Below are 25,273 nucleotides of genomic sequence, written 5' to 3'. Positions count from 1 at the left end.
TAATGGGTGGCGACAATGGAAAATGAACCTGCTCTGCGTAACTACTTAAGATGAAAAAACGAAATCAGGAAAGAAACAACTTATGATAACTGAAAGGGAAGCTCATTACTTTTCGAGGCGAGATCAGGATGCCCTAGAACACGATAAAGCAAGATACAACAAGGAAGAAAAGGCGTAGGCTGGCTACGGTAAAAACAATGGAGCATGTTTTGCTAGAATGTGAAAATATCTGCCCAGCGGTCGACGATAGGCACCTCTGGCCTCCTTGAAATCCTTGGACTCGGCGAGAGCAGGAGGAAAGTTAACATGTCCGCAATAGCGATTATAGTAAGAGGCGTTTGGAACGGAGGCGTACAAAAACAAAGTTCCCCATAGAGGTTCAGAAAGTTTGGTGATGGGAATTCTTCGTAGAATTTTTCCCCTTTCATTTTTTAAAACATAGGTAGGACATTATGCAATATAATGACAAGAGCTTGGTGGCGCAACCCACCCACCCCGTTCCAAAGGGGACGCTCATAGCAACCATCCATCCATCATCACGGGCGACGGGCGGTGCTGACGGCTGGTGACCCGGCGCATGATGTTTACATGCGCCGTAAACATGTTTACATGTTTACATTACATGTTAACCACGGTCGGTACAGCGGTGAAACCACGGTCGGTGCAATCCTTTGCGTGCGCTTTTTAAAGGCTGGTTGTCTGGCTCCATAGTCGGATACAACTCAAGTCTGCAGTGAAGCCCCGCCCATGTCCTCATAGCTATAGTGCCTAGAATGTACTATATTCTACGCACTATATCATAACCGCCAGCCACTTTCTCCGCGAGGCTGCAAATAGTTCGTACTTCAAACTTTCCCTGTTACCTAAATGCGGCGTTAACCACAAAAATAAAATTATAAGTGCGTAATCTTGTACGTTTTCACTCGTCTGTTATAGTGGAACGATGAAAGCCTAATTATTTATGGAACTGAAATAAAACGCTTGCTTCGCTGCAATTATTTTTTGTTACGTTTCAGTTGGCAGTGAAGTTTCATGAGTAAAACGGGGTCAGCAGTGCAATGAACTAAACCGCGCACTTTTGAAGAGTGAAATTCTCAGACTACGTACACTTTGTCCATGTCTGTTGCACACCTCATCGCTTCCGCTGATGAAGGACACTCTTCAAGAACAGCAGACGCCCCGGAGGTACGAAGTACACCATTTTGAAATGGTCGCACGACGACGATTTTGTTTGCTTCTGTGATAGGCTAGCGGAGTAACAACTCCGCGCCGTCCGTGTCCCTTGGCTGCCAATTGCTGTTTCTTTAACGTTGTTTCCTACTAGAGAATAGCTGCAGCCTGTAATGCCTGCAAACATACGCTGAGCTATGATTGAGGTTAATGGCCTTTGAGATTGGCATGCGCGCGTTACGACAATCTCGGAAGCCACGCGAGATAGTGCCCAGTGGTTCCGCTAGCCAAACGTGGAGCTCGCGACTCACACTAGTGAGGAGGAGGAAAGAAAAAGGGTTTGGAAGCTGGTTTTTTGCTTCTGTGGCAGGCATCTAATAAAGGAGGCAATGGAATGGCCGCTCAGTTTGGTGGAGCGCGTCGTGTGGACTGGTACTGGTCAAATCGCCGTCGCTGCCGTCGCTTGTTTGTACAAAACGGACATGAGTTTCAAAAAGCAACGTGGTCGGAGGAAGAAACCAAGACGCTCATACGGCTCTGGGAAGAGCACCTTAGCGACCTACGCGCAAAGCGCAACATAAAAGTTTACGATGCCATCCGGCAAAAGCTGGAAGAGTCGGGCTTTAAGAAGACAACAAAGGAGGTCAAAAAGAAAATGGAAAACCTTGGGAACAAATACAGGTAAGCCTTTCTATCTTCACGCCACAGAGGAGCTGACCCGTACACTGTAGCGTGTTTTTTCACTGGTGCCAAGCCCTCGGTGACTGTCTTTCATTGCAATTTACTTTTTGAATGATGCTATAGATGGATGGATGTATGTTGTGAGCGTGCCCTTTGGAACGGGGCGGTGAGTTGCGCCACCAAGCACTTGCTATTATACTGCCTAATGTCCTACCTAAGTTAAAGAAGAAAAAGAAATCCTATGAACTCCCACAACCAAATTTTCTGATTCCCTATTGCGAACTTTGCTTTTGTACGTCTCCGTTTTTTTGTCGTTTCCCTACTTTTCTTCCGTCAATCTGCCAAACTCCTCTTACTAATCTATTGCGGAGATGTTTACTTTTCACGAAAAAAGGGCGACGTTAAAGAACTAAAAAATTATAGGCCCATTAGCTTACTCCCAGTGTTATATAAAATATTTACCAACATAATCTCCTATAGAATAAGGACAACACTGTACAGGAAAGGTTACTCTACAATGGATCACATCAATGTCATTAGCCAAGTTATCGAGCAGCATATAAGCCTCCCCATATGACTTTCATAGATTACGAAAAAGCATTTCATTCAGTAGAGATACCAGCAGTCATAGAGTCATTGCGTAATCAAGGAGTGCAGACCGCTTACGTAAATACTGTGGAAAATATCTGCAGAGATTCCACAGCCACCTTAATTCTATAGAAAAAAAGTAGGAGGATATCTATAAAGAAAGGGGTCAGACAAGGAGACACAATCTCTCCGATGCGTGCTTAGAAGTATTCAAGCTATTAAACTGGGAAGGCTTAGGAGTAAAGATCGACGGCAAATACCTCAACAACCTTCGGTTTGCCGATGACATTGTTCTATTCAGCAACAATGCAGACGAGTTGCAACAAATGATTGAGCACCTTAACAGGGAGAGTGTAAGAGTGGGGCTGAAGATTAATATGCAGAAGACGAAGATAATGATAAATAACCTGGCAAGGGAACAGGAGTTCAACATCGCAAGTCAGCCTCTGGAGTCTGTGGAGGAGTACGTTTACCTAGGTCAACTAATCACAGGCAACCCGGACCATGAGAAGGAAATTCACAGAAGAATAAAAATGGATTGGATTGCATACGACACACATCGTGAGCTCCTGACTGGGAGCTTACCGTTATTGAAAAGGAAAGTATACAATCAGTGCATTTTACCGGTGCTGACGTACGGTGCAGAGACTTGGAGGCTGACAGTCATTGAGAACAAGTTAAGAACCGCGCAAAGAGCGATGAAACGAAGAATGCTGGGTATAACTTTAAGAGACAGAAAGAGAGCAGTTTGGATGAGAGAGCAAATGGGTATAGACGATATTCTAACAGACAAAAAGAAAAAAATGGCGCTGGGCAGGTCATGTAATGCTCAGACTAGATAACCGTTGGACCATTAGGGTGACAGAATGGGTACCAAGAGAAGGGAAGCACAGTAGAGAATGGCAGAAGACTAGATGGTGCGACGAAATTAAGAAATTTGCGAGTGCTAGTTGGAATCGGTTGGCACAGGACAGGGGTAATTCGAGATCGCAGGGAGAGGCGTTCGTCCTGCAGTGGACATGAACAGGCTGATGATGATTACTTTTCCACTGCTGTCGATGAACCCAAGGGCTTCAAGGAGACCAGTGGTGCGTAAATCGACCGCTGGGCAGACGTCTTCACATTCTAATAAAACATGCATCATCGTTTCCCTAGTTTTACCGCAGCAAGCACATGCTTCTTCCTTCTTATATCTCGCTTTATAGGTGCGTGTTCTACAGCATCCCGATCTCGCTTCGAAAAGTAGTGAGCTTCCCTTTGAGTTATCATAAATTGTTTCTTTCCTGATTTCGTTTTTTTCCTTTTAAGTAGCTACTCGTGGCAGGTTTCTTTTCCATTTCCGCCACCCATGAGATTATTTCAGCCTCTCCGACTTCCCGCTTGACCTTCTTTGTTGCTGTGTTGCCCACCCTACAGGCCGCATACTTGCTGGCAAGCTTCCTAGTTCTTTTCCTCCACTGTAAATCAGTGTCTTTCCTGTACAGATATCTCAACACTCTTCCAGCCCATTTTCCTTCTTCCATATTCCTCAGCCGTTCTTCATACTCAATTTTACTACGAGCTTCCCTCACTTCAAAACTAGTCCAGCCCATATCACCCTGCACAGCTTCATTTGTAGCTTTCCCGTGAGCGCCCAATGCGAGGCGACCCACTGACCTTTGGTTCCCATCGAGTCCTGATAGTATCCCTGATTTAAAGCAAACAACCGCATTTCCAAAAGTAAGTCCTGGAATCATTACACCTTTCCACATACCTCGGAGTACCTCGTACCTGTTGTATCCCCTAGCGCGCTGTGCTTCATCATGGCTGCATTTCTCATCCTCTTCACTGTTATTATTTTTTCCTGTGTTTCCATATTATATCTATTGCCTTCGTTTATCCATATACGAAGGTATTTATATTCTGTTACCCGAGGTATTTCCTGGCCCTGTATCGCCACTGTCTGTTCACTGTTTTAATTGAATACCATAACACCTGATTTTCTAACACTAAATTTTAAACCTAAATTGTTGCCTTCCTGTCCACAGATATTATGCAGTCGTTGCAAATCACTTTCCTTGTTAGCTAGCAACACAATGTTCTCCACATAAAATAAACCTGGAAGCTGCTGCTTTACTACTGTACCCGCCTGTTTGTATGAGAGATTAAACCCGGTATTGCTTCGTTCTAGCGCCCTCTCCATCTTCACCACGAACATCGTAAACAGCAATGGGAATAAAGGGCACCCCTGCCTCAGTCCCTTGTTGATATGAACTTTCTCCTCGCTCCTCATCACTTCCCATTCAACGCAAACGATATTTTCTAGGTAAATCTCTCTTAAAAGCTGTAGACAATCGTCACCTAAGCCTTCCCCTTCCAGAATATCCCACAAAATGTTGCGGTCTACGTTGTCATAGGCTCCTGTAATGTCTAAAGAGGCCACATATAACGGTCTGCTTTCTACTTTTGATATTTTAATACACTGAGTAAGAACAAATAATTATCATCTAAACGCCTACCTATTCTGAAGCCATTCTGAAGTTCTCCCAAAATGCCATTTTTTTCTGCCCATGCTTGCAGCTTTAGTTTGATTGCCTGCATTGTTAGCCTGTATGTTACCGATTTGATGGTCAACAGTCTATACGAGTGAATTCTATCTTTCTCCCCCTTACCTTTATAAATTAAATTAATTCTATTTTGTCGCCAACTGTCTGCTATTTATCTATCTTTTAAAGTTTTTTCCATTGCTTTCACCAGAGCTTTATTACTTTTTGGTCCTAGTTCATTAATCAGCCTAATGGGAACCTCGTCTAGCCCTGTGGCTGTGCGCTTAGGAATTTCCTCTTCGGCTTTCTTCCAGTTGAAATTTGTCAGCACCAGCTGCTTTTCCACCTGGGTCTCTTTCATGCTTTTTTTTTCTTCAAGTACAACCTCATCATTGCCTTGGAGAGATTCGGCCATTATTTTTCAGATGTAATTTATTGCTGCTTCCCCTTCCAGCTTGTTTCCATCTTTGTCTAGGATATGTTGTATTGTTGTTGACTTCCTGCCGAATAATATTATGTGGTTCCAAAATATTCTAGGTGTGGCCTTCTTTTTCTCGCGTATTTCTGACAACTAATGTTCACTTTCACCTTTTATCTTTGCTTGCACCAGTATATTTCCCACTTACTGGCTACTTCATCCTGCGGCAACTGCGCCTTCTTTGCCTGCCTGTGCTCTCAGGATGCTTTCTGTTGTTGGGTGATCGCTTCTTGTATCTCCCTGTTCCACCAGCTTCTCGTTTTTTTTTTCTCCTTTCCAACGAACATGTTGTTTCTCTTTCCATGTTTCTGTCGTTATTACACTTAGAAGCTCACTACATTCCCACTCTTTACTTGGCCATTTGCCAAGTTCTTCCTCAACTCTAGTGACTACATTTGTTATTTGTTCAGCGTTCAAATTTGGACAGGCCATTTTGCACTCCTTGCTCTCTTTTCCCACTACATTTCCCATTTTCAAAATGATGCGTTTATGGTCACTCCCTATGCTGCTATAACCTTCCTCATCAGTGACCATTTCTCTCAACTTATTATGAATTCCTTCTGTCATCAGACTATGCGCACTAGGAAGTGCGCCCCTTGCCGGAAATGGCTGGGATGGATGGATGCATACGGCGGAACCCTTTAAATCGGGCTGCGACTCACGCCATCTAGTCATGACTAGTGATATATCTTGTAATCAGTGGAGAGTGAAATTTCACTCTTGCCTCCGTTTATAGAGATAACCTCCGTTTGATTATAACCGGCGATGATGATTTAATGGCATCTTTTTTGAAACGGTGTGATGACAACTACTCGTCTAGTCTACTTGATTTAATCAGGTATGCCACATGTTTTTTTATCTAACATTTTTGTACACATCTCCTTAATCTCCCCCCCCCCCCCTTTCAAAGTCTACCTTGTACCGCTAGCTATGACTGTCAGAGATTTGGTCGTATCAATCTGTTCCTTGTTTTTTTTCCACCAACACTGTAAACGTATCTTGCTTTTAACGCGACAGCATTAAGGAGCTCGTGTCGCAGAAAAGCTGGTGTCGTCGGCGTCGGCCGTGAACGAAAAATGGTGGAAGGCAATTCATAAATAAAAACACCTTGCAAGGTGGGCAGGGTGGGAATCGAACCAGGGTCTCCGGAGTGCGAGACTTTCGACTGCTGACCGATTGACACTACCGTCCACTTTAAACCCAAGCGATTCTGGAAGGTGTACGTTACCTACGGTTCTCGCTGGGTGAATCCCTCCGCATTCCACGAGGATGTGCCGAGTGGCCTCCGGATTTTTGCTGCAGCATACATATGCCTCATCTAGTACTGAATATTTGCTCCAGTATTTTTTTGTCCTTATGCATACCTGCACAAACAATGATTTACCTGCACGACGCTGCAGCACCATCTAGGGAAAGGCAATTCTCGCACTGGTGAAACATACATATTTTAGTGCGTGTTAGCATAGAGATTAAGGTTGGTGTAAGGTTAGGTTAGGTTAAAAAGTTGGAGATAATTTGGTTGGAGCGAAATATTACTGAAGCTTCCGGACTGGGTGCATGAATTATAAAGGTCTAAACGAGACTCTCAGTTGCCAGCGAGTGTAGGTTTCGATTGGCGAACTACTGTACGGCTCAAGTGACAACATGGGATGTGGCAGCATCGCCGTGCGGCACCCGTGCATTGTGCACCCAGCCATTTCCACCAGGGGTGCACTCCGTAGTACGCATAGCATCATCCTTACTTTTCATGGAGATGTCTCTGGGCCCTTTGTCTTTACATCTGAAGTTTTAATGGGACAGCGTTAAGGGCCTCGTGTCACAAAAAATCTAGTGTCAGCATCCCGTGAGCGAAAGTTACTATATATATTTAGGTGTATGTATATGCCACGCCATGCTATACGACATGCGTTTTACGTGGGTTGTACTGCCACATTATTCTATCACTAAAGTTGCTCTTATCGTATCTTACATTCTCGACAGTGTTATTCCTCAGTACTTTGAGAATGACAGCCCACAAACAAACGTCGTGAAACAAAACACCGACAGCACATGCGCTTTTATGTTAAATCTTCTCAGACTGAAATGTTAAAAGTGCGAAACAAAAGCAGAAACCTGAAAATGATGCAATTTTCTTGGTGCGGCGGTGCACAACCTCCGGGATCGGCCCACACAAGAGGCGGCGTTTTTACCAGAAAGCTCGCCTCCATGCAGAGCGTTTGCTGCCAGCGTTTCCTGGTAAAAATTACGGTTACATAAGCTGCGTCTGCTGGGACGCGCGACAAGCAGTCGGGGATCTTTGGATGCTATCGCGCTCCACTCTTAAAGACGAAGCTTAAGCGCCCTCAAAGTTCTTAAATTTAAGGTAGGTGTCATGACGATACCTAGAGCAAATGTATTGGCATCTTCTACTTTGTTGTAGTGCGGGCAAACACGTGGACGCAGAAAAAAAGACATTTGCGAGCAAGCGACAGACGCGATGCACTCTGCTGGAACGCCGATTTTTCTAGCTGTACACATTCTCATATTGAACGAGAAGAAAGAGGGTTAACCGAGGGGCCCAATTTTTGTTAACTATAGCATAAGAAACCAACAAACAGACACCAAGGACAACATAGGGGAAATTACTTGTGCTTACTAATTGAATTAAAGAAATAAATTAATGGAAATGAGAGTGGACCATCGCATGCATAATGTGAAAATGTGGGATTGTTCCCCACCTGGGGCAAGTTGTCTTTTTATCCACTTTCATTGCATTAATTCATCATTTAATTCAATCAGCAAGTACAAATAATTTCCCCTATGTTGTCCTTGGCGTCTTTGTTGGTTGGCTTCTTATGACATGTTCTCATATCGCATTTCAGCTGCATGCAGTAGTGGACGGGAAGATGAGGCCAAGATGTTAAGGCGGACCTTGTGTTTGGTACCCTCCGAAGTTTACATGCTGCGACATCTGTTCCTTTGCGCAATTGGCTGCATGAGTTTTTTTTATTCCTTGTATTTGACAACTCATTCAAGACTGTCAGGGGAAACTTGCTCTGACACCTTTAGCAGCGAACAAGTAGCAGGATTGCTAAAAAAAGAGCCGTTCATTGGCATATGCGAATGCTTGTTCTTCGCTTACTTTTGCTTGCAGACTCATAAAGCGGAAGGAGACAGGAACGGGGCCAGGGACCATAGCCTGGCCTTACTACTGGGACCTGCACCGGTTCCTCGCTTCACTTCCATTGCACGACGACAGCCTTGCGCAGGAGAGCTCCTGCACTGAACATTTTTCCCCTGCACAGGAGGCGAGTGTGCAGGCACCCATTACAATTTATCCACTTCATGCGCGGGTTAATTCAGTCAGTTCCAAATTGATGCACGCACAAAAACAACGTTCACTACCCGCGATAGTGTTATTTCGGAAATGCTGAGCCATTTCGGAAATTTGCCTGATGTAAATCAGTATAGTCGAAAAGCATGGAAAAAGAAATTGCTACACGAGGAAATGCTGTCGCCACCAGCATACATTAAGAACTGATGCTGAAAATTATGTAGCAGAGTGTGCAGGTAACAGACACTTTAGCTGCAGGGGTAAAACTACATATGCCTTAAACATAATTTTTGTTGCTACTTGCGATATTGAAGTGTTAACTTGGCATGTGAATTTATAAACGCAGTGCCCAAGGAAGTTGCACACAGAAAAAAAACGATAGAGCCACAGAAGTTACTTAATATCGTGCTCATTTTGCCACCGGTGCTTCTTCATGTGGTAAAGATGTGCAATTCCCGTTATTCACAGGTTCTAAACGGCAATGTGCGATGCGAAGTTGATGAGCCTGGCAGTGCCGTTGACGAATGCTCACCACCGCTCAGCATGGCAACACCATCGCCGAGCAGTTCATCAGGAGCGCACAGCTCGCTGCCATCTGTTCCCTCTCTGGCATTGCCCATCCCCAGCTGCGAAGATGACTCGCATCACCAGAAGGAGACGGTAGCTACTAAGCGAAAGCGGCTGCCAGCCACGAATACACTATTGACGCAGCTTCTGGAGGAGCAGCGTCAGCTTCGCCTTTCAATGGAGTCAAGGCGAGACCGGGAACTCAAACTGAAGGAAGAGCAACTGAAGCTCTTGCAGAAGTTTTCTCAAACTGACGATAAGCTTCTCGCCATTTTAAGCGACATGGCAAAGAAATAAATGTCGTGTGAAGCTATGATGCATAAATTTGTACATGTTTTATTGTGCACAAGAACCCACACACACACACACTAGCCATGACATATATTTCATAAGCAAGCATCTGAATTCATGCTTTCACTTCAAATAACGCAAGTTTACATTTCAAAGATATTAAATTGCTCTCGAGGAATGGGACACCCGTTTCGCAAAGTATTTTGCAAATGCATTCCTTGCCTTCTCTCCCCCTTCAGTTTGAGCATGGGTGTCATGGGACGGTTGCACATAAAGAGTGGAAAGTTGCTCTTCCTGCTCCCACGGCTGCTCGACGTTGTCCCGAAAATCCTCACAGATGTTGTGCAAAGTGCAAGCAGCCCTTATTGCTCTCCTCGAGTTTGGCAGCCGACATTCCATCCTTTTCGCAACAAACCGGAAACGTGCTTTCATCCTTCCGAAAGCATTTTCTACTATCCTCATTGTTCTTGAATGATTGCAATTGAACACATGTTCGGGAGTTCCATCCCGTGGATTCACAAATGGCTTTATGAGGTGTTCTGTCAAAGGAAACGCCTGGTCACACAACATGACTGGAGCAACGTGAGTGTCCTCAATCATTGCCTGTGGAGACTTGAAGTGTACACTCTCAACTATTTCTTTTAGTCCTGAACCAGCATACACACTGGCGTCGTCGAATCTCCCTGGGCTTCCAACACGGATGTACCGGAACCGGTATCTGTGGTCTACTAATGCCAGCAGTATAATGCTGCACCTGCAGGGGAAAAGAAGGTTTGTTAGTACTGCACCTGAGTGTTCAGTAATCATAAAAGACATTTATGGATTACTGGTAACAGTAGACAACTAAGAAAGCTCACTGCCGAACTCGATCACTAAACACAACTGCGTTTACAATACGTAGCAGACATTGTAAAGGACAACTTCTAGTTTACTGTAAACATTATGCACATTAATATTAACAACACACTCGTACGAAGACTAAACATATCTTGTAAAATAAACCATAATACTCATAGTACAAACAGCACAAAGGCATGTACTACACTACATTACAAAGGGGTCCATTCGGGCCAAATAAATGCTGTCATAAACAAAATTTGCATTATGTGATTTTATGGCGACGTCGAAGCAAACATAGTGCACATTCCCTTAAAACAACGGAATATTCAAGTTTGCCTATGTAATTGCTCCCTTTCGTGGGACCGGTAAACTTGCACCATTTACAATAGCATACCATCCTTTATAATTGCAGTAGTCCGTTACGTGTTCCTTTGGTGGTGATACGGCGAAGTGACAGGTATCGAGCGCACCAACAACTTGTGGGAATCCAGTCACGGCGAAGAACTCTCTGACGTGGTATGCCATTTCGTCACGACGGACCATACAGAGCCATTTGCTTTCAAGCTGCTCAATAACAGCCGCGCAAAACTGCCTCCACAAAAAGTTCACTGTTGAACGACCGACAGCAAATAAGTGTGCAATCGTTCTGTCCTCCGCAGATGAACACAGTCGGTACAGTCCAATGGCCACTCTTTTCTCCAGAGAGATGGACTGTCGCATGTTTGTGTTTACACGATTCAGAGCGCATGCCAGCGACTCGACAAGGAACCTGAAAGTGCTGGGCGAAACGCGAAGTGCCTGTTTAAAATGAAAATCGCTCAGGTGAGGCAATGTGTTCTCAAACCAGCGTTCATTCCTTTGAAAAGTCCATGCCGGGCGGCGCACACGGGGCAAACTTTCAGCGACGACGGCGGCGATAGTGAAAGAGTTTACTAGTAACTGGTCCTCAATGTCCCTCGAGATGTTTGCTTCTCTCTCAATTTCAGCTTCAAGCATCATGTATGCGTGAAATCGCGACACTCGCGAATGAATAAGCGCTGCCATTACACGCTTCACACGCTCGCGATCAGTTTCCGTGGACGCTTCCATAGAAACCGCCATTTCTTCTCGGCTCGCGTTGGATGCGACGTTGTCTTGTCTTGACTCGTGATGATTAATCTTGTTATTGTTATTGAGATTACAATGAATTACTTGCGCGTAAAGGAGTACTGACACAAAACTTAGATCTTGTTTTTTTCTGCTGCAATAAATAGCGAATGACCCACTAATCACGGCACGAAACATCATTTGCTTCAGAGCGCGACAGGTAATTATTCAGTGTCTTGTTTGTAGCGGCCAGTCCGAGTTTCGGTTTCAAAGAAGGAATGTAAACACAGTTGGGCACGTGATCGCACAAAACTGTGACGTGCGCATATCAGCGCGCAAGTCTCTATGGCGCGAGCTTTGTGTTGCTAGTTCGTCTGCTACGCCTGCACGTGCTTTGCGATGTCCACGCCATCGTCGTAGCCCTCGTTTTCGTCCACCAGCAGCGACTATTTCCTGCAGGCCGTCGCCGTCCTGTCGCCAAGACGTGGCCAACCACTTTTGATTGGATCCACTACAAAGCAACGACTTGGAGTGCGGCCAGCGACAGATATCAGTACGCGTACGCACCGCTACAAGTGGTACGAACCATTCGTCGAGGGCGCTTTGGGAATGAAACATATTCTGGAGCAGTACACACGCCTGGGTAAAAGTCGGCATAGCATCATGCTTGGGAGTGCGTAATCTTCGTAGAAGATCATCGGACTACTCTAAGCTCGGCGGGAAACGGTATAAGCCTAGCTCGCTGGCCGTCGGATCCGAGGCCGACGGCCCTTACGATCTGTCCACAGCTCGTAATAAAGCACCTATATTCGTCAACACAATCAACGTCTGCGTATTTATGTCGCTCGTAAGCGACAATTAGTTTTCTCGTTGGTAACGTTGGTAACGATGAGAAAACACGTTAGCCAGGCGAACCGTTGCAGCGGCGGCTGCACTGACCGCTTGCGAGTCAAAATAACGCCAACGATTTACTATTTCGCGAAACGTTTTATAACATGCACACTCTCGAGGTCACTCCGAGTTATGTCGTGTCGGACACAACTTTTAGCCTATGCTTGCGTGGCCGTCAGCGGCGGGGAAAAAAAAACAAAAAAAAATACACCGGGGAGCTCGGAACGGCGAGAAACTTGCTCACAGAGCCCGCCCCGACGGCAGCGCAAACACGTGACGTAGCGTTTTCTCGGTTGTTTACAATCCTTCGTAGATGTCGATGTCGCGAGGTGCTGCGCCTTGCGGTTAGCTGCGAGCATGTACTTTAAAATTGATTTTAAATGTTATAAGCTATATTCGCCGTTCATATTTTGCAGACGATGTGTGTGTGCCCGATAAATCGATCTCACAGGTTAACTAGACTTCGAAATTTTGTGACAGTACTCCCAAGTTGACGCTGTTTCTAAATATAAACTGCTCTTGTGCACGCACTTCTAAGCTAACAAACATATGCATTGCCTTCCAACTCCCATCGCCATCCGTCACCAATTTGAGAGAACACATTTCTTTCTTGTGTAGCAGCATGCTGAAGTGCACTTAACCAAAGTGCACTTTAGGACCAATTTGGCAAATCACGCTGGCTTGCACCGTGGCATGGATGAAACTGTGCATTCGGGTGCCCCCTTACGCAGCGGTGCAATTTGCCAAATTCGCCATTAGTTTGCCTGCGTGACGGGTCACAGGGGTGCCTCTGCAGATGCAGTGCCATCTACAGTCACAACAGGCATTACAAAAGCTGATCTTGAGACCCAATACCCAATCCGTTGCTTCCCTAGAGGGTATGCGCATATCTGACTATTTGCTACAGCACTGCGCTGCTGCGGGAACTTTTCAGCATAGCCTTGACGGAAATCTCAATGATATGCAAACCAGTGATACGGCGCGTGTGCAGATAGACCACACTGGCATGCACTGCACTAAGTGGCTCCATTCTAAACCCACGGCGCGCCTGCACTATGAGTATGAGTAGTTAAACTTTTGTTTTTATTTTACGAATAATCAAAAGTTCTTCACATTAAAGCAGCATAAATATAGCCTTTCCACTACTCCAACAGATAAACAAATGTCAATAAACATTTCATAAATCGTAATAAATAAAAATTGATAATGTATGCAGAAATATACGAGATTGAACGGCACTGGAGCACTCCTGTGGAAATACTTACGATCACAGCCTAACATTTTTCATCATCATTTAAACACCGTTAAAATTTCGGGGGTTGACATGCCAAAACCACCATCTAATTATGAGGCACGCTGTAGTGAGGGACAACACATTAATTTTGACTGTATGGGGATCTTTAACATGCCCCCATGCAAGGGACATGGGTGTTTTTGGATTTTACCACCATCAAAATGCAGTCGCTGCTGGGATTCGATGCTGCGACCTCATGCAACGATCAAACAATTATTATGCTCTACTATTATCTGTTTAGGGTACCAACATTTCTTGCCTTTTCTTGTTTCTCTCTCTGTCTGTTTTTATTACATCTTATGTATTGTTACTTTGAAGTATAAAGCAGTTTTTAACCAGGCAGCGTTAAGTGCGCCATGTCGCAGAGAATAATGTCGGTGGAGGTCTCCGTGAGCGAAAATTGCCGTATATATTTAGGTTTAGGTATTTGCCACGCCTTCCCATATGACATGCGGTATGTGCGGGTTATATTGCCACGCCATTCTACCACTAAAGTTGCTCATACCTTATCTTACATTCTTGACAATGTTATCCCTCGGTATTTTGAGAATGACAGCCCACAAGCAAATGTCATGAAACAAAACACCAACACAGCATGCCTTTTATGTGCAATATTCTGAGACTGAAATATTAAAAGTGTGAAAGAATAACAGAAATTTTAAAATTATGCGATTTTTTTTGGTGTGGCTCTGCACTACCTCCAGGATCGGCCCATGAAAGAGGCCGCATTTCTACCAGAAAGCTTACCTTTATTCATAGCGTCCATCACCAGCGTTTCCCGGTAAACATTACAGTTACATAAGCTGCAGTTGCCGGGAAGTGTGAGAAGCAGTCGGGGATCTTTGAATGCTATTGCATTCCACTCTTAAAGGCGAAGCTGAAGCATCCTGCAAGTTTTTTTTACGTTTGTCATAGTTATCAGAAACAGCCCGCCTTTTCTGTGAATGTGTATTTATGATTGTGTGATTTACTTATTTATTTATTGCCAAATTACCATAGTCAACGTTATTATTAGCATGAATCTCAACTAGCCATAAGCAAGTGATCCAGATACATTGTACTTTATTTTCTCTGTATACTTCCGATTTGAATAAACTGAATTCGTATTTGACAGTGTCAATGCAAGGCAAAAGTAAAGAACCGTAGCAAGCCTTTTGTAATATCCAACATTTTACTAAACTGTGCTCTAACAGCATGTACACTATGCTGGTTGAAACCAGTTGCACACAATAAATGACAACAACATGGGAAAATTACAAGTTACACCATCAACTGTGTCAAGTTCTTCCCAAATGTGCAATCTTAAAATTTTGCCCCGAGTGAACATTATCTTTCGGAGCAGAACTTCCAGGTACAGCTGGATACCATTCCAACATAATTCAAACACAAGCTAGCACCTGAACCTTGTAAAACACAACCAAGTAGGTACCAGGCCGCCTGAAAGCATCACAAACATCCAATTCTTACTCTAGAAATGCACATCATTACCCTGACTTCCAAAGCTGCGGCTGCTCTAAATGTTAGTACACAAAGTCAATACAAGTGTACACACAATGCAATGAGGAACACCTTGCTGAACCGCCACCCAAAGCTTTGTGGTAGACTTGGGATGCTCATGCAGTTTTGAAATGATAATGCAAGAAATGCTGGTACACATTCCTATTACACTTCGTTCTCCGTGACTTTCATGTGTTCGCATTAACATTTGCCAATAAAATGCACAATAACACAACTTGACTTTTCCATTCTTTCAAGTTCCAGGCAAAATGCAATGGAGTTGCATGCTGCCATTTACTTCTATTAGATGGAAGACAACATATCAAGATACAGTAGACCCATCCAAATCGGCACATTGCTTGGAAGTGCTATGTGGCTTGAATGCACTCAGCTAGAATTTCAATGTAAGCATGAATATTTATACATATATATATGTAAAGGAGTGACAAGTGTCAGTACCTTAAATAATCCATACAGTTTCAGTTCTTGCAGGTTTTGGCATCTTCATATTTACAAAAACATGCTGACAATGGCCAGCAGGTGTGCATCGTCTAAGGGTAAGCCACCATCAAACCTGGTAGACCTGAAGGTTAAGGCAGCCAAGACAAATGCCTTCATTGACAAGAGAACTCAAAGAGTAATAGCAAAAGTGTGCACACCGCATATTTACAAAGACATGCTGACACTTGCCAGCAGGTTACCAGGGGGGAAGGAGGGGGAAAGCAAAGACCTTTCGCAACAAAAGAGCTCCAAGACCTATCATATGCCACGAGTGCAAAAAAAAAAAAAAAAGAACAAAAAAAAAAGAAAAGAGAGAGGATAAGAAGGCTTGTGAAATGGCATTGGAAGCTGGCCTCATTCTATTCAGGAGATCTCTGGGGAAGTACATAAAAGGCATGTGCTGTCGATGTTTTTGTTTCACGACATTTGTTTGTGGGTTGTCATTCTTAACATTTCAAGGAATAACGTTGTAAAGAATGTAAGACAAGGCATGAGCAACTTTAGTGATAGAAAAAGAACTTTAGCACACAAGTTACTTATACATAGTATTAATGCTCATAATTACGACCAACTGGATAGCTCACACCTAGTCTGGTTTCCGGCTCATCAGGGCCACTCATCAGGGCCAGTCATTGGGATTGCAGCCCAATGGCTGCAATCCTAACGAGCAATCTCACTCTGCTGTGCGAGATCTCACATGCCGCGCGTCAGCTCAGGAACTGCTCCAGGATGACTGCGGCTCCTACAAAGACCCACTTATTACTTTTCACGAGATCACCTCACACTATAGGGACGGCAGGAAGTTTTTTCCTCCCCCCTATCAGAAGCTCAACCGAGCTCAGGCAGTCACATTACGAATGATTCAAACTAAATCTTATCCCACACCTTTTGTGCTTAACAATATTGACCAGGATATTCCTGCGGAATGTAAAAGTTGTGGACACACTCCGTGTCTATTTGATCATATGTTCTGGCTATGCCTCAACCAAAGGGCTTCGGATCTCAACAGTGAAAAGGACTGGAGTCGGCGCATATCCAGCGAAGTCCTCCAAGATCAACTCCCGGCCGTCCAGAGAGCTCACGACATCGGGAAAGCCTTTGGCCTACCTGTGCCTACGTGGGCGGAGCCACCGACTAAGCCTGGGGCCTTGTGCCCTCGGACCCTAGTTTCTCTGGACTAAAATAAAGTTCTTGCCATGCCATGCCATTAGCACTGCATAAAACACATATACGGCAATTTCAGCTCACGGGACGTCGACGCTGAATGCTGACACCGATTTTTCTGCGACACAGGGCCCCTGTTGCAGAAATGTGCTGCGTGACGATGGCTAGGCTCAATGCCACTCTTCCTGCCAGCAAAGGACCCTACTCAACGAGGCAAGCGTGCCTGAAGCTCGACAACATGAACAAGCATTATCGGTAAGGGAATATTGGGAGAGACGCTCTGCAAGGGAATCTGTACTGGTCAGAGGAAGTGACGTCTGCTTACTAGTGCTGTTGAAATGCCAGCCGCTTAGGCCTGGATGACAAAGAAATTCAAACAGCATAAATTCATGGGCAGGAAAAGCCTCTGGTGGACAACGCGAGAACACAAGATTACGTGTTCGTGCCTTGCGGCCGGTTATGCCATCGCCACAAGTTGGATACTAGGGCTTTTATGCATTGATATATGTGACCCAAGGCAACTTGTATACGAATGTTGCCAGCGCCTAATTATTTTTAATTTTGGTGTAATGTACACCTATTTCAGCTCCATCTAAGTCTTCATCCCAACTTGCAGCCATATCTTTATCTCGGCGATCTGAACACTTTCCTGCTCAATGTTACTACCACCCTTGCTACATCTAATGTTTTTGCGTTATTGGCATACCGAAATTTGCAGATGGAACAAGTGAATCAACGGGCCAATTGCGGAGAAGTTGTTGCATCATGGGACGATGGTGATATTTCTGCTGAGTAGGGTAGTGTTCATGAAGAAAGCATCACTCCAGAGCCACCCACAGACAGCCCACAGCCTGGGATAACAAGTGACCTGGGGTGCGTTCTTGTACGGGTTCCAAAATAGAACGGAGGCGGTCCGTTTCACAGAGCCCCACACGATTGGTCAATCTGAACCGTGACGAACGGCATGACGTCAATTGTGACGCGATATCTGCTGTCAATTATTCCGTGTCGTCTGCTATCGGACGAACGCAACGGACCGCCTATTTCATAACGTAAAGAACGGACCACCTCCGTTCGATTTTGGAACGCGTACAAGATCACACCCCTGGGTGCCAGAACAGGCAGCTGTTGTGCCAGCAATAAGTCCAAAGGAAGGAAGAGTCGTGCACTGAGAAACTTCGAAGACCTCCAAGTGGAACAACAAGCTGTGAAAGCTTCAAAAAGAAGTTACAAGCTTCAGAAGACGTTTGTAAGATTGCAAGTAGAATCTAACAGCACGCAGGCAAGCATAATTAGAATGTTGGAGAACTTTCTAGTATCAAAATAAAATAAAAAGTGAGCATATAGCACAAAACAAATAAGCATTTATCTCATAAACATTACACAACACAGATTCCCGCGAAGGAAGTGGCATTCTAGAGCCATGCACAGCTGCCATGCACATACGCAGAACAACCTTAGAACACAGAATGCAATGATGACACAATAAATAAGAAAGAGGTAAACAAGATAACCAGACACGTGATTTCACCAGACAGAACACAGAATGAAATGGGCATGTAGATATGATGCAGGAATGTAGGAGGTAACGGCTTGGCGGCAACGGATTTTACCAGTTGTAAAAACAACTCTACAGTCGACTGCGACCAGCGTTTGCAGATTATTCCCAAATTAGGCTAAATATAAAAAAAAACATGTGCAAAATTCAGTTTAAAACATTCTCTTAAATATTACAATAATTTTGCTCAAAAATAATATTTTTATAGCATTGTAATGAAATTTTGCAGCAAAATGAGTCAAAATGAAGCCGGTGCGCAAGCGATCATGTGACGTGTTGTCATGCCATAAACCGTTAACAGGATAGCCCGTGTAATTCCGGCAGACTATGGTTGGTGTTAACCACGGTGGAACGAGCTTACCACGGTTAAGTTTAACCGTGGTTAAGCTGACCGTGTAACTAGGGTATTAGAGATGGCGATGTGACGGATATGTTTCGCCTGTTTAATGCATGCAAGCTCATTAAAAAAACAAGCCCTTTGCAAAACGCCCACTATTCATTCAAAGCTTCAATGCACTTGAGCTGCTTGTGACCCAACTCAATGTACACACATCAACGCCATCAAAAGTTTTCAGAATCGTACTGCTCACTTTATTTTTTCAGATAGCACGATTCTCATGACGCCCATGAATCTATGGTTTGCACCAGCAGGCGGCACCAGTAGCTTTTGTGACTGCCTTGGCAGCACCAGGGCAGTCACATGGAATGCTTAGTACGTCTAAACAAAAGTCAGAAAAGAGCACACCACAGCCAAATACAGACTTGCACAAATGCAAGATTTGAAGACGTAGACAGAGCCCTAAACTACCAGAAAGCTATCTTTCAGAAAAACAAATCATAATATTGATGGCTTAGCCCCAGCAGGCATAAATTACAATGTGTCAGTTAAAAGTATAGTTTATCTTTTTGGAGAGTTTTATATCCTTCCGCTACACATAACTAACATTCAGCATCATTAATGAACCCAAAAAAAAACACCCCCTAATTGTTTTGAGAACTATTTAGTTGCAAAACGACATAGCAAGTGAAACATGCTTTCTTCTTTACCTAAGTAACAACACATGAAGCCAAGTCACTTGTTCTACATATCCAGTGTTTGCTTCGATTCCCACAGTAAGGAAGAGAAAGCTTTAAAATTATCAATGACCTTTAGGTGTTTGTCATGTTTTGAAGCAGTTTCAACAGCAGAACATTTTTTTATCTCCCTGATGGCCCTATGCAGACGGTAAGCAGCCTCAAATGCACACCAAGCTCGGACTTAGCAAGTGCCCATTCTATCAATCTCTTCATTTGCACTTCAGCTATGCGACCAAAGCGCTTCATCAGCTTTGTAACTATAGTGACTATTTGCCAATGTTGGGTGGGTGCTTGGTCAATATTTTGTGGAAAATCGCCGCCTCCAGAAATATTCAACAGAAAGAACCCTGTTCTGTGCGCATCGCGAACGCATGGCTGGACTTTTCTTTCAAGAGGGAAGCGAGCCTTCCTTACTTTTATTGCTTTCCGTTTCACTGACACCCCCCGCGGACTCTGAGCTGTGCGCAAGAGAAAGAACCGGCTCCCTCCGTTCCGTTCCTGGAAGTGACCCAGTGACGACTCTTAGGGATGTTGGGTGATGTTTCCCGGGCCTGGGGGATGGAAACCGCGGTTCGAAAAACGCGGGATGGGCAGACTCGCCCCACTGGCCTAGAGACAGGACCTCTTTTTTATGGGCTGAAAACTTTACGTTTTGTGTATTTTTAACTTGCTTTTCTGACCTTCTTAGTGTAAAGTTTGTTTTAAATGTTCAACTGCATTCGACCCATTATCTAGCTGGACAGTGGATACTTTGATCCCATCAAGTGTGATCCGCGAGGCCAGTATAGTAAAAAAGTGAAGTCAACTGCCATCGGCCACCAACTTAACATCCGCCGCAGTGGAATACGTCGCATGGCAAGACCTCCGGTTTGACCATGACATCCGCCTACTGCAAGGAGACGGCAGCACCTAGAAATTGAGCAGCTGACGGCACACAGGGCAACGACAAGGTGGGCTCGTTCCAAATTTCATCGCGCAGCTTAGCAGGCTTCACCACACATATCCGCTTTGAGTGAGATATGTCGTGAAGCATGCACGCCAAAATGGATCAGGACAAGCTGACGCCTGAAGTGTCTGAAGTTATGACAGCAGAGCATGAAGCTTCCACAGCAAATATTTGATCACAAAGAGCAACTACGTTTTCCATGAAAGCTAAAGAAACGTATGAAATGAGCTGCGAAGAGCACTGCCGGTGAGTAGATGCTGCCTGGAAGAACGTGGAGACTGCTATTACTAAAATGTCATGTGCGAAAGAGGAAGCCATTAACAGCGCCGCAATGCAGGTTCGTGCAAGATATGAGTGCTACGAGCACATCGCCACCAGATACGCTACCTTCCTCACCAAAACGAGCAGATCTGAAACCCAGCAGGAATTAGAGCTTCAGAAAGCAATCGACGCAGATCATGACAAGTTACGCGAGGCTACAGAACGAGAACGCGACCGTTTACAAGAGACAACGTCACAGCACTCTCTATTCGCCCACTCAAGCGTTTCTTTGAGGTCATGACGATCAGGCTCATCAACAATCAGCCTAGCCACCATACAGGCCCGCGTGCAAGCTGAAGCCGTCCGGGCCAGAGCAGAGTTTGGTTGCAGAGAGGCTGCGATGCGTATTGAGAAGGCAAGGATTGAGGCTGAATTGGATATCTTGCAGCATGAAAAAGAAGCGGCAGCTGCATACGCACAGGCGAATGTGCTCGAGGCACCCGTGGAGCAGGATGGCGGGGAGTGCATATGCACGCTCCCTTCTGTGGACCGAACACACCAGACTAGGAGCTATATCCATGAACAGCAAGCCCTATGCAACGCTGCACTTGTGTTTACTGAGGTGGCTGTTACCAACTCTAGTGGCGATGTAAACAATACTCACAGGTCGCCGGGGGCCAACACAGCTGCGAATAATTCGATGTGCCTGCGAGTTGATGAACGGCCCACCTGACTACTATGCTTCCCCTAACAAGCCAAGTTATAAGCATGCTGGAGTTACGAGTTGTCCTATGGTCTTACGAGTTGATCCGCAGCCGCTTGTGTACACCCCGGCACACAGCAGTTCAAGCTCAGAGCTAGCCAGTGTTCTTAAATTCCTGTGCTGCAAGGACCTTGTTTCAAGTGGTCTTATCAAGTTTGGTGATCGACCTGAGAACTTTCGAGCTTGGAAGTCATCGTTCAAAGGTGCTGTCGGAGATCTAGGTCTTTCTGCCCAGGAAGAGCTCGACCTTCTCATCAAATGGCTTGGCCCTGAATTGTCACATCAGGCTCGGAGGTTGAAATCAGTGCACGTCGATGACTTTTCAACGGGCTTGAACGTCGTGTGGAAACGGCTAGACGACGTCTTCGGGCACCCTGAGGCAATTCAGGATGCATTACAGAAGCGGCTGGAAGACTTCCCGAAGATATCTTACTCGGAAAATACCAGACTCCAAGAACTTGGCGACCTCCTGATAGAGCTCAAGGCTGCAAAAACTGACCCGTATCTTGCCGGCCTTGGCTATTTGGATACCGCAAGAGGGGTGAACAAAATTGTCTTGAAGTTGCCATCTGGACTGCAAAAAAATTGGATGTTGGCGGGGTCAAAATACAAGAAAGATCACAACACTGCATTTCCCCCCTTTTCTTTACTCTGCAAATTTGTTAGAGATCAGGCCAGCTTGAGGAACGACCCAAGTTTCACCTTGCACCCATAAAATGCCTTGTCTGAATTCAATCAAAGGAAGGAAGACAATGCTACCTAGACCACGCGGCAAAGATCATCTATGTCAGCGAGAAAAACAGAAGTGGATCCTGCTTCTGCCAAGATGAATCAAGATGCCACTACTAATGAACAGCAACCAGAATCAAAGGACTTCAAGAGGTGGTGCCCACGTCACAAAAAACGTCACCCTTTGGAAAGGTGCCGTGCCTTCCGTGAAAAAAACCTTGCAAGAGCGGTTATCTTTCATAAAGAAGCAAAGGATCTGCCTATGATGCTGCTCATCTAAGAACAACATGCAGTGGCAATGTCAGGCAGTTGTGATATGCCTCACATGCGACAGCGCCAACCACGCCACAGCGCTTCACCCAGCATCGCCAACCTCAGAGTCGTCAAGGGCTAGTGGGTGTGAGGACAGTACCACAGATAACTCAGAAAGAAGAGACATCTAGGCGTACTGAAGTGGCAAACGCTGGCAATGGCACAAAGTCGGGTGCTAAGATCTGCCTCGTAGAGGTGACCCATGAGACTCGGCCTCAGATGACACTCGGAGCGTACGCGATTCTTGACGACCAGAGTAATCGCTCGTTGGTTAGGCCAGAACTTCTCAACGATTTCAAAGTGAAGGGGACTCCTATGCAATACACACTCCACACTTGCTCCGGCAGTATCGAAGTGGTTCTGTTCCCAAGTGGTGCCTCCATGTGCCGCCAAATGTGAGGCAACAATGAGGTGTTCAACGCCACTTGCTTTGCACAGGGAGCAGGAGAGACGCATTCATTCGGCTGTCATACAGGACATTGCCCGCTGAACTTCCTGCTCTCTCCATGGCGGTGCGGTTTGATGGGACCAGCTCAAAAAAGCTAGCGAGCGGGAAAGGGCAGGAATGAGCTACAGTAAAGTGGTCGTCCAGCTATTTTCCATTTTCGGCTATGCAGGCCACAACAGTGGTGTTGGAGTTTTGCGGCGAGCTGGTGATCGCACAAGGCGGTTGCTGTCATGGTCGTCTGGAGTTTCAGACACAAGCAAAAGTAAGTGCATTGATGCTACATAACGTAGAAAGTATTGTATAGTGTGGTGAATTAATTTGATGTGAAGCTACGAGGTCAGTGCAAGCAAGAGTGTCTAGGAGCTATACTATGCAGTAGTTGCCGCGGATGAAAATGCACCACCAATTTTTTAGGAACTATACCTTAAGAAAATATGAGCTATCTCGTTGATTGTGTAATGTTGGTCTTGTGTCATAAGTCTGCATGAGAAATGAAAATTTTTTTGATCCAGTTACTTTCGATGAAGCCACAGCCAAGTGGGCAACCGCTCACAGGGCTTCAGCTTATCCAAGTCGGCTAGACTGTTTTCGACACATGCTCCTCTTAAGTGGGGCCTTCTTGCTTTGGATTTGTTGGTTACTTTTGGGACATTCTTGTGAGGGAGAGTCCCTCCATGTGCATGTGGTGTCATTCTGCAGGCGGCTAACTGAAGTTGTTTCTCTCTCTCTCTCTCTCTTGCACTGTATGCAAACCCTCAGACGTTACAAAGGCAGCACGTCAACGCACTACTGCAGCGACAAGCCCAGTCTTGCCTGTGCAAGCAGCTGCTCGTCATGTTGCTCAGTTCTGGCCGATCAAAAGCTTCGCTGATTGCTTGGCTCATAGTATCGACAGCACAACTTGAGATGTCACTCGCCGCCGTTGCTGCACGTCAGTTGATACGTGAAACAGCTTGTGACAAATTATACCAAAAAAAGAAAAAAGACAACCTGAGCGGTTATGGAAATACGCTGGTGGCTCCATGCACCTGATGCAACCACGGGAATATGAACGAGTAATGAGGTAAATCATGGGGTGCGAGTGTTTATGTGTGCGCCTGAATCTGCGTGCTCACTACGACGAAAGGGGCTGTGCAAGCACAGATTGCCATTTCTGTGCATCTGTGCATCAAGTACGCTTGTTCAAACATATATGTGATGGGCCAGGTTTACTGTCTCTTAGACGGCTGCGACCGACCTTTTGTTGGAGAACAAAACAGAAACGTTAACGATTCTTAAGACGAATGAGATAACATGAAAACAGGACCATGGGATAAAAAGTGTGCACCAGCGGCACCTAGTACTCGAGCACAAGCAAGAGGGGAGCTTCTGGTTTCTGAAAACCTAGCAGTCATCTGCAAGTAAGCAGCTCGGTAGATGCGGCTTGCCATACAGCAACGTCTTTTTTTTTTTTTGCCGAGTTCCAATCAGTCGGCCAAAGTGAATGGACGTGTCGTCGGCGCGCTCTGCAACCACCGAGACGCGACCTTCACCGACCGCCCTTGCCCGGGCCGCTTTCGCCGGGAGTCATATGGGAAGCGGCTTTCTCGATGTTTCCAACCGACCGCCTTTTTCCCGGGACTTTTTTGCCACTCCCCGCGCCTCTACAGCTCTGAAGCAGTTCCAACGCGGCTGCCCCTACCATAGCTGCCTTTGCGTGTTTTCTACACCATGAACCAAGAGCGCCAAGTGACCAGCTCTTCCGAGGCCCATGTTCTAAACGGGCGTGCAAAGGGCCTTCGGCCAATTCACCGCTCTGTTTCGATGGAGCATTTATCTACCGCAACGTCATTTTCCAACGAGCAGGAGATGCAATCGGCGAAGGAGAACGCTGCGGCGCGTTCCTCGGCAACAACGAAGAAGCCCGAGGTGGATACCGCGGGACTGGCCGCCGTCCCATCGTCACCAATTTTTACTCCCAACAACGAGAGGTGGACACTCTGACCGGGGAAAGGATGGAGGAAGATGCGGCCCCAAACATTTATGACAACAAAACTGACGACGACGCAGGTGGCTGTTGGAAGACAGTCATATATAAGCGACGCATCCGTCAAACGCATGCTAAGACGCAACCCTCCGAGAACATCTTGGGCATTCCGGACACCTCTCAGCTTACCGTACACAAGCACAGTCGGAATGAGAACCTGCCTCAAGTTCCTTTGCACGATGAAAAGATAATTCTGCGGCCTCACGGAGGACTGTCTCGATAAGTGGATGCGCCCAGAACTCGCCAGTGCTCTATGGAGTGCAGCTG

At 45.5% G+C, this 25,273-nt stretch overlaps 2 protein-coding genes across 2 annotated transcripts in view; one reads left to right on the top strand and one right to left on the bottom strand.

Moving 5' to 3' along the window:
• Positions 1–1,516: 1,516 nt before the first annotated feature.
• LOC126518274 (uncharacterized) lies at positions 1,517–9,646 on the top strand. Its single transcript, XM_055064372.2, has 3 exons — positions 1,517–1,851; positions 8,576–8,729; positions 9,224–9,646. Exons 1-3 carry the CDS (start codon positions 1,565–1,567, stop codon positions 9,617–9,619), a joined length of 837 nt encoding a protein of 278 aa, XP_054920347.2. The 5' UTR covers positions 1,517–1,564; the 3' UTR covers positions 9,620–9,646.
• The window catches only part of LOC126517568 (proteasome assembly chaperone 2), a 37,355-nt gene continuing 21,715 nt past the window's right edge, over positions 9,634–25,273 (bottom strand). The window contains exon 8 of the transcript XR_008609648.2: positions 9,634–10,367. The gene's annotated coding sequence lies outside the window, so the exon portion shown is untranslated. The remainder of the gene's footprint in view (positions 10,368–25,273) is intronic.

This window comes from Dermacentor andersoni, chromosome 11, assembly GCF_023375885.2.
Source record: "Dermacentor andersoni chromosome 11, qqDerAnde1_hic_scaffold, whole genome shotgun sequence".
Taxonomy (NCBI): domain Eukaryota; kingdom Metazoa; phylum Arthropoda; class Arachnida; order Ixodida; family Ixodidae; genus Dermacentor; species Dermacentor andersoni.
The sequence above is the reverse complement of the archived record's forward strand: the minus strand, read 5'-3'. Positions and strand labels throughout refer to the sequence as shown.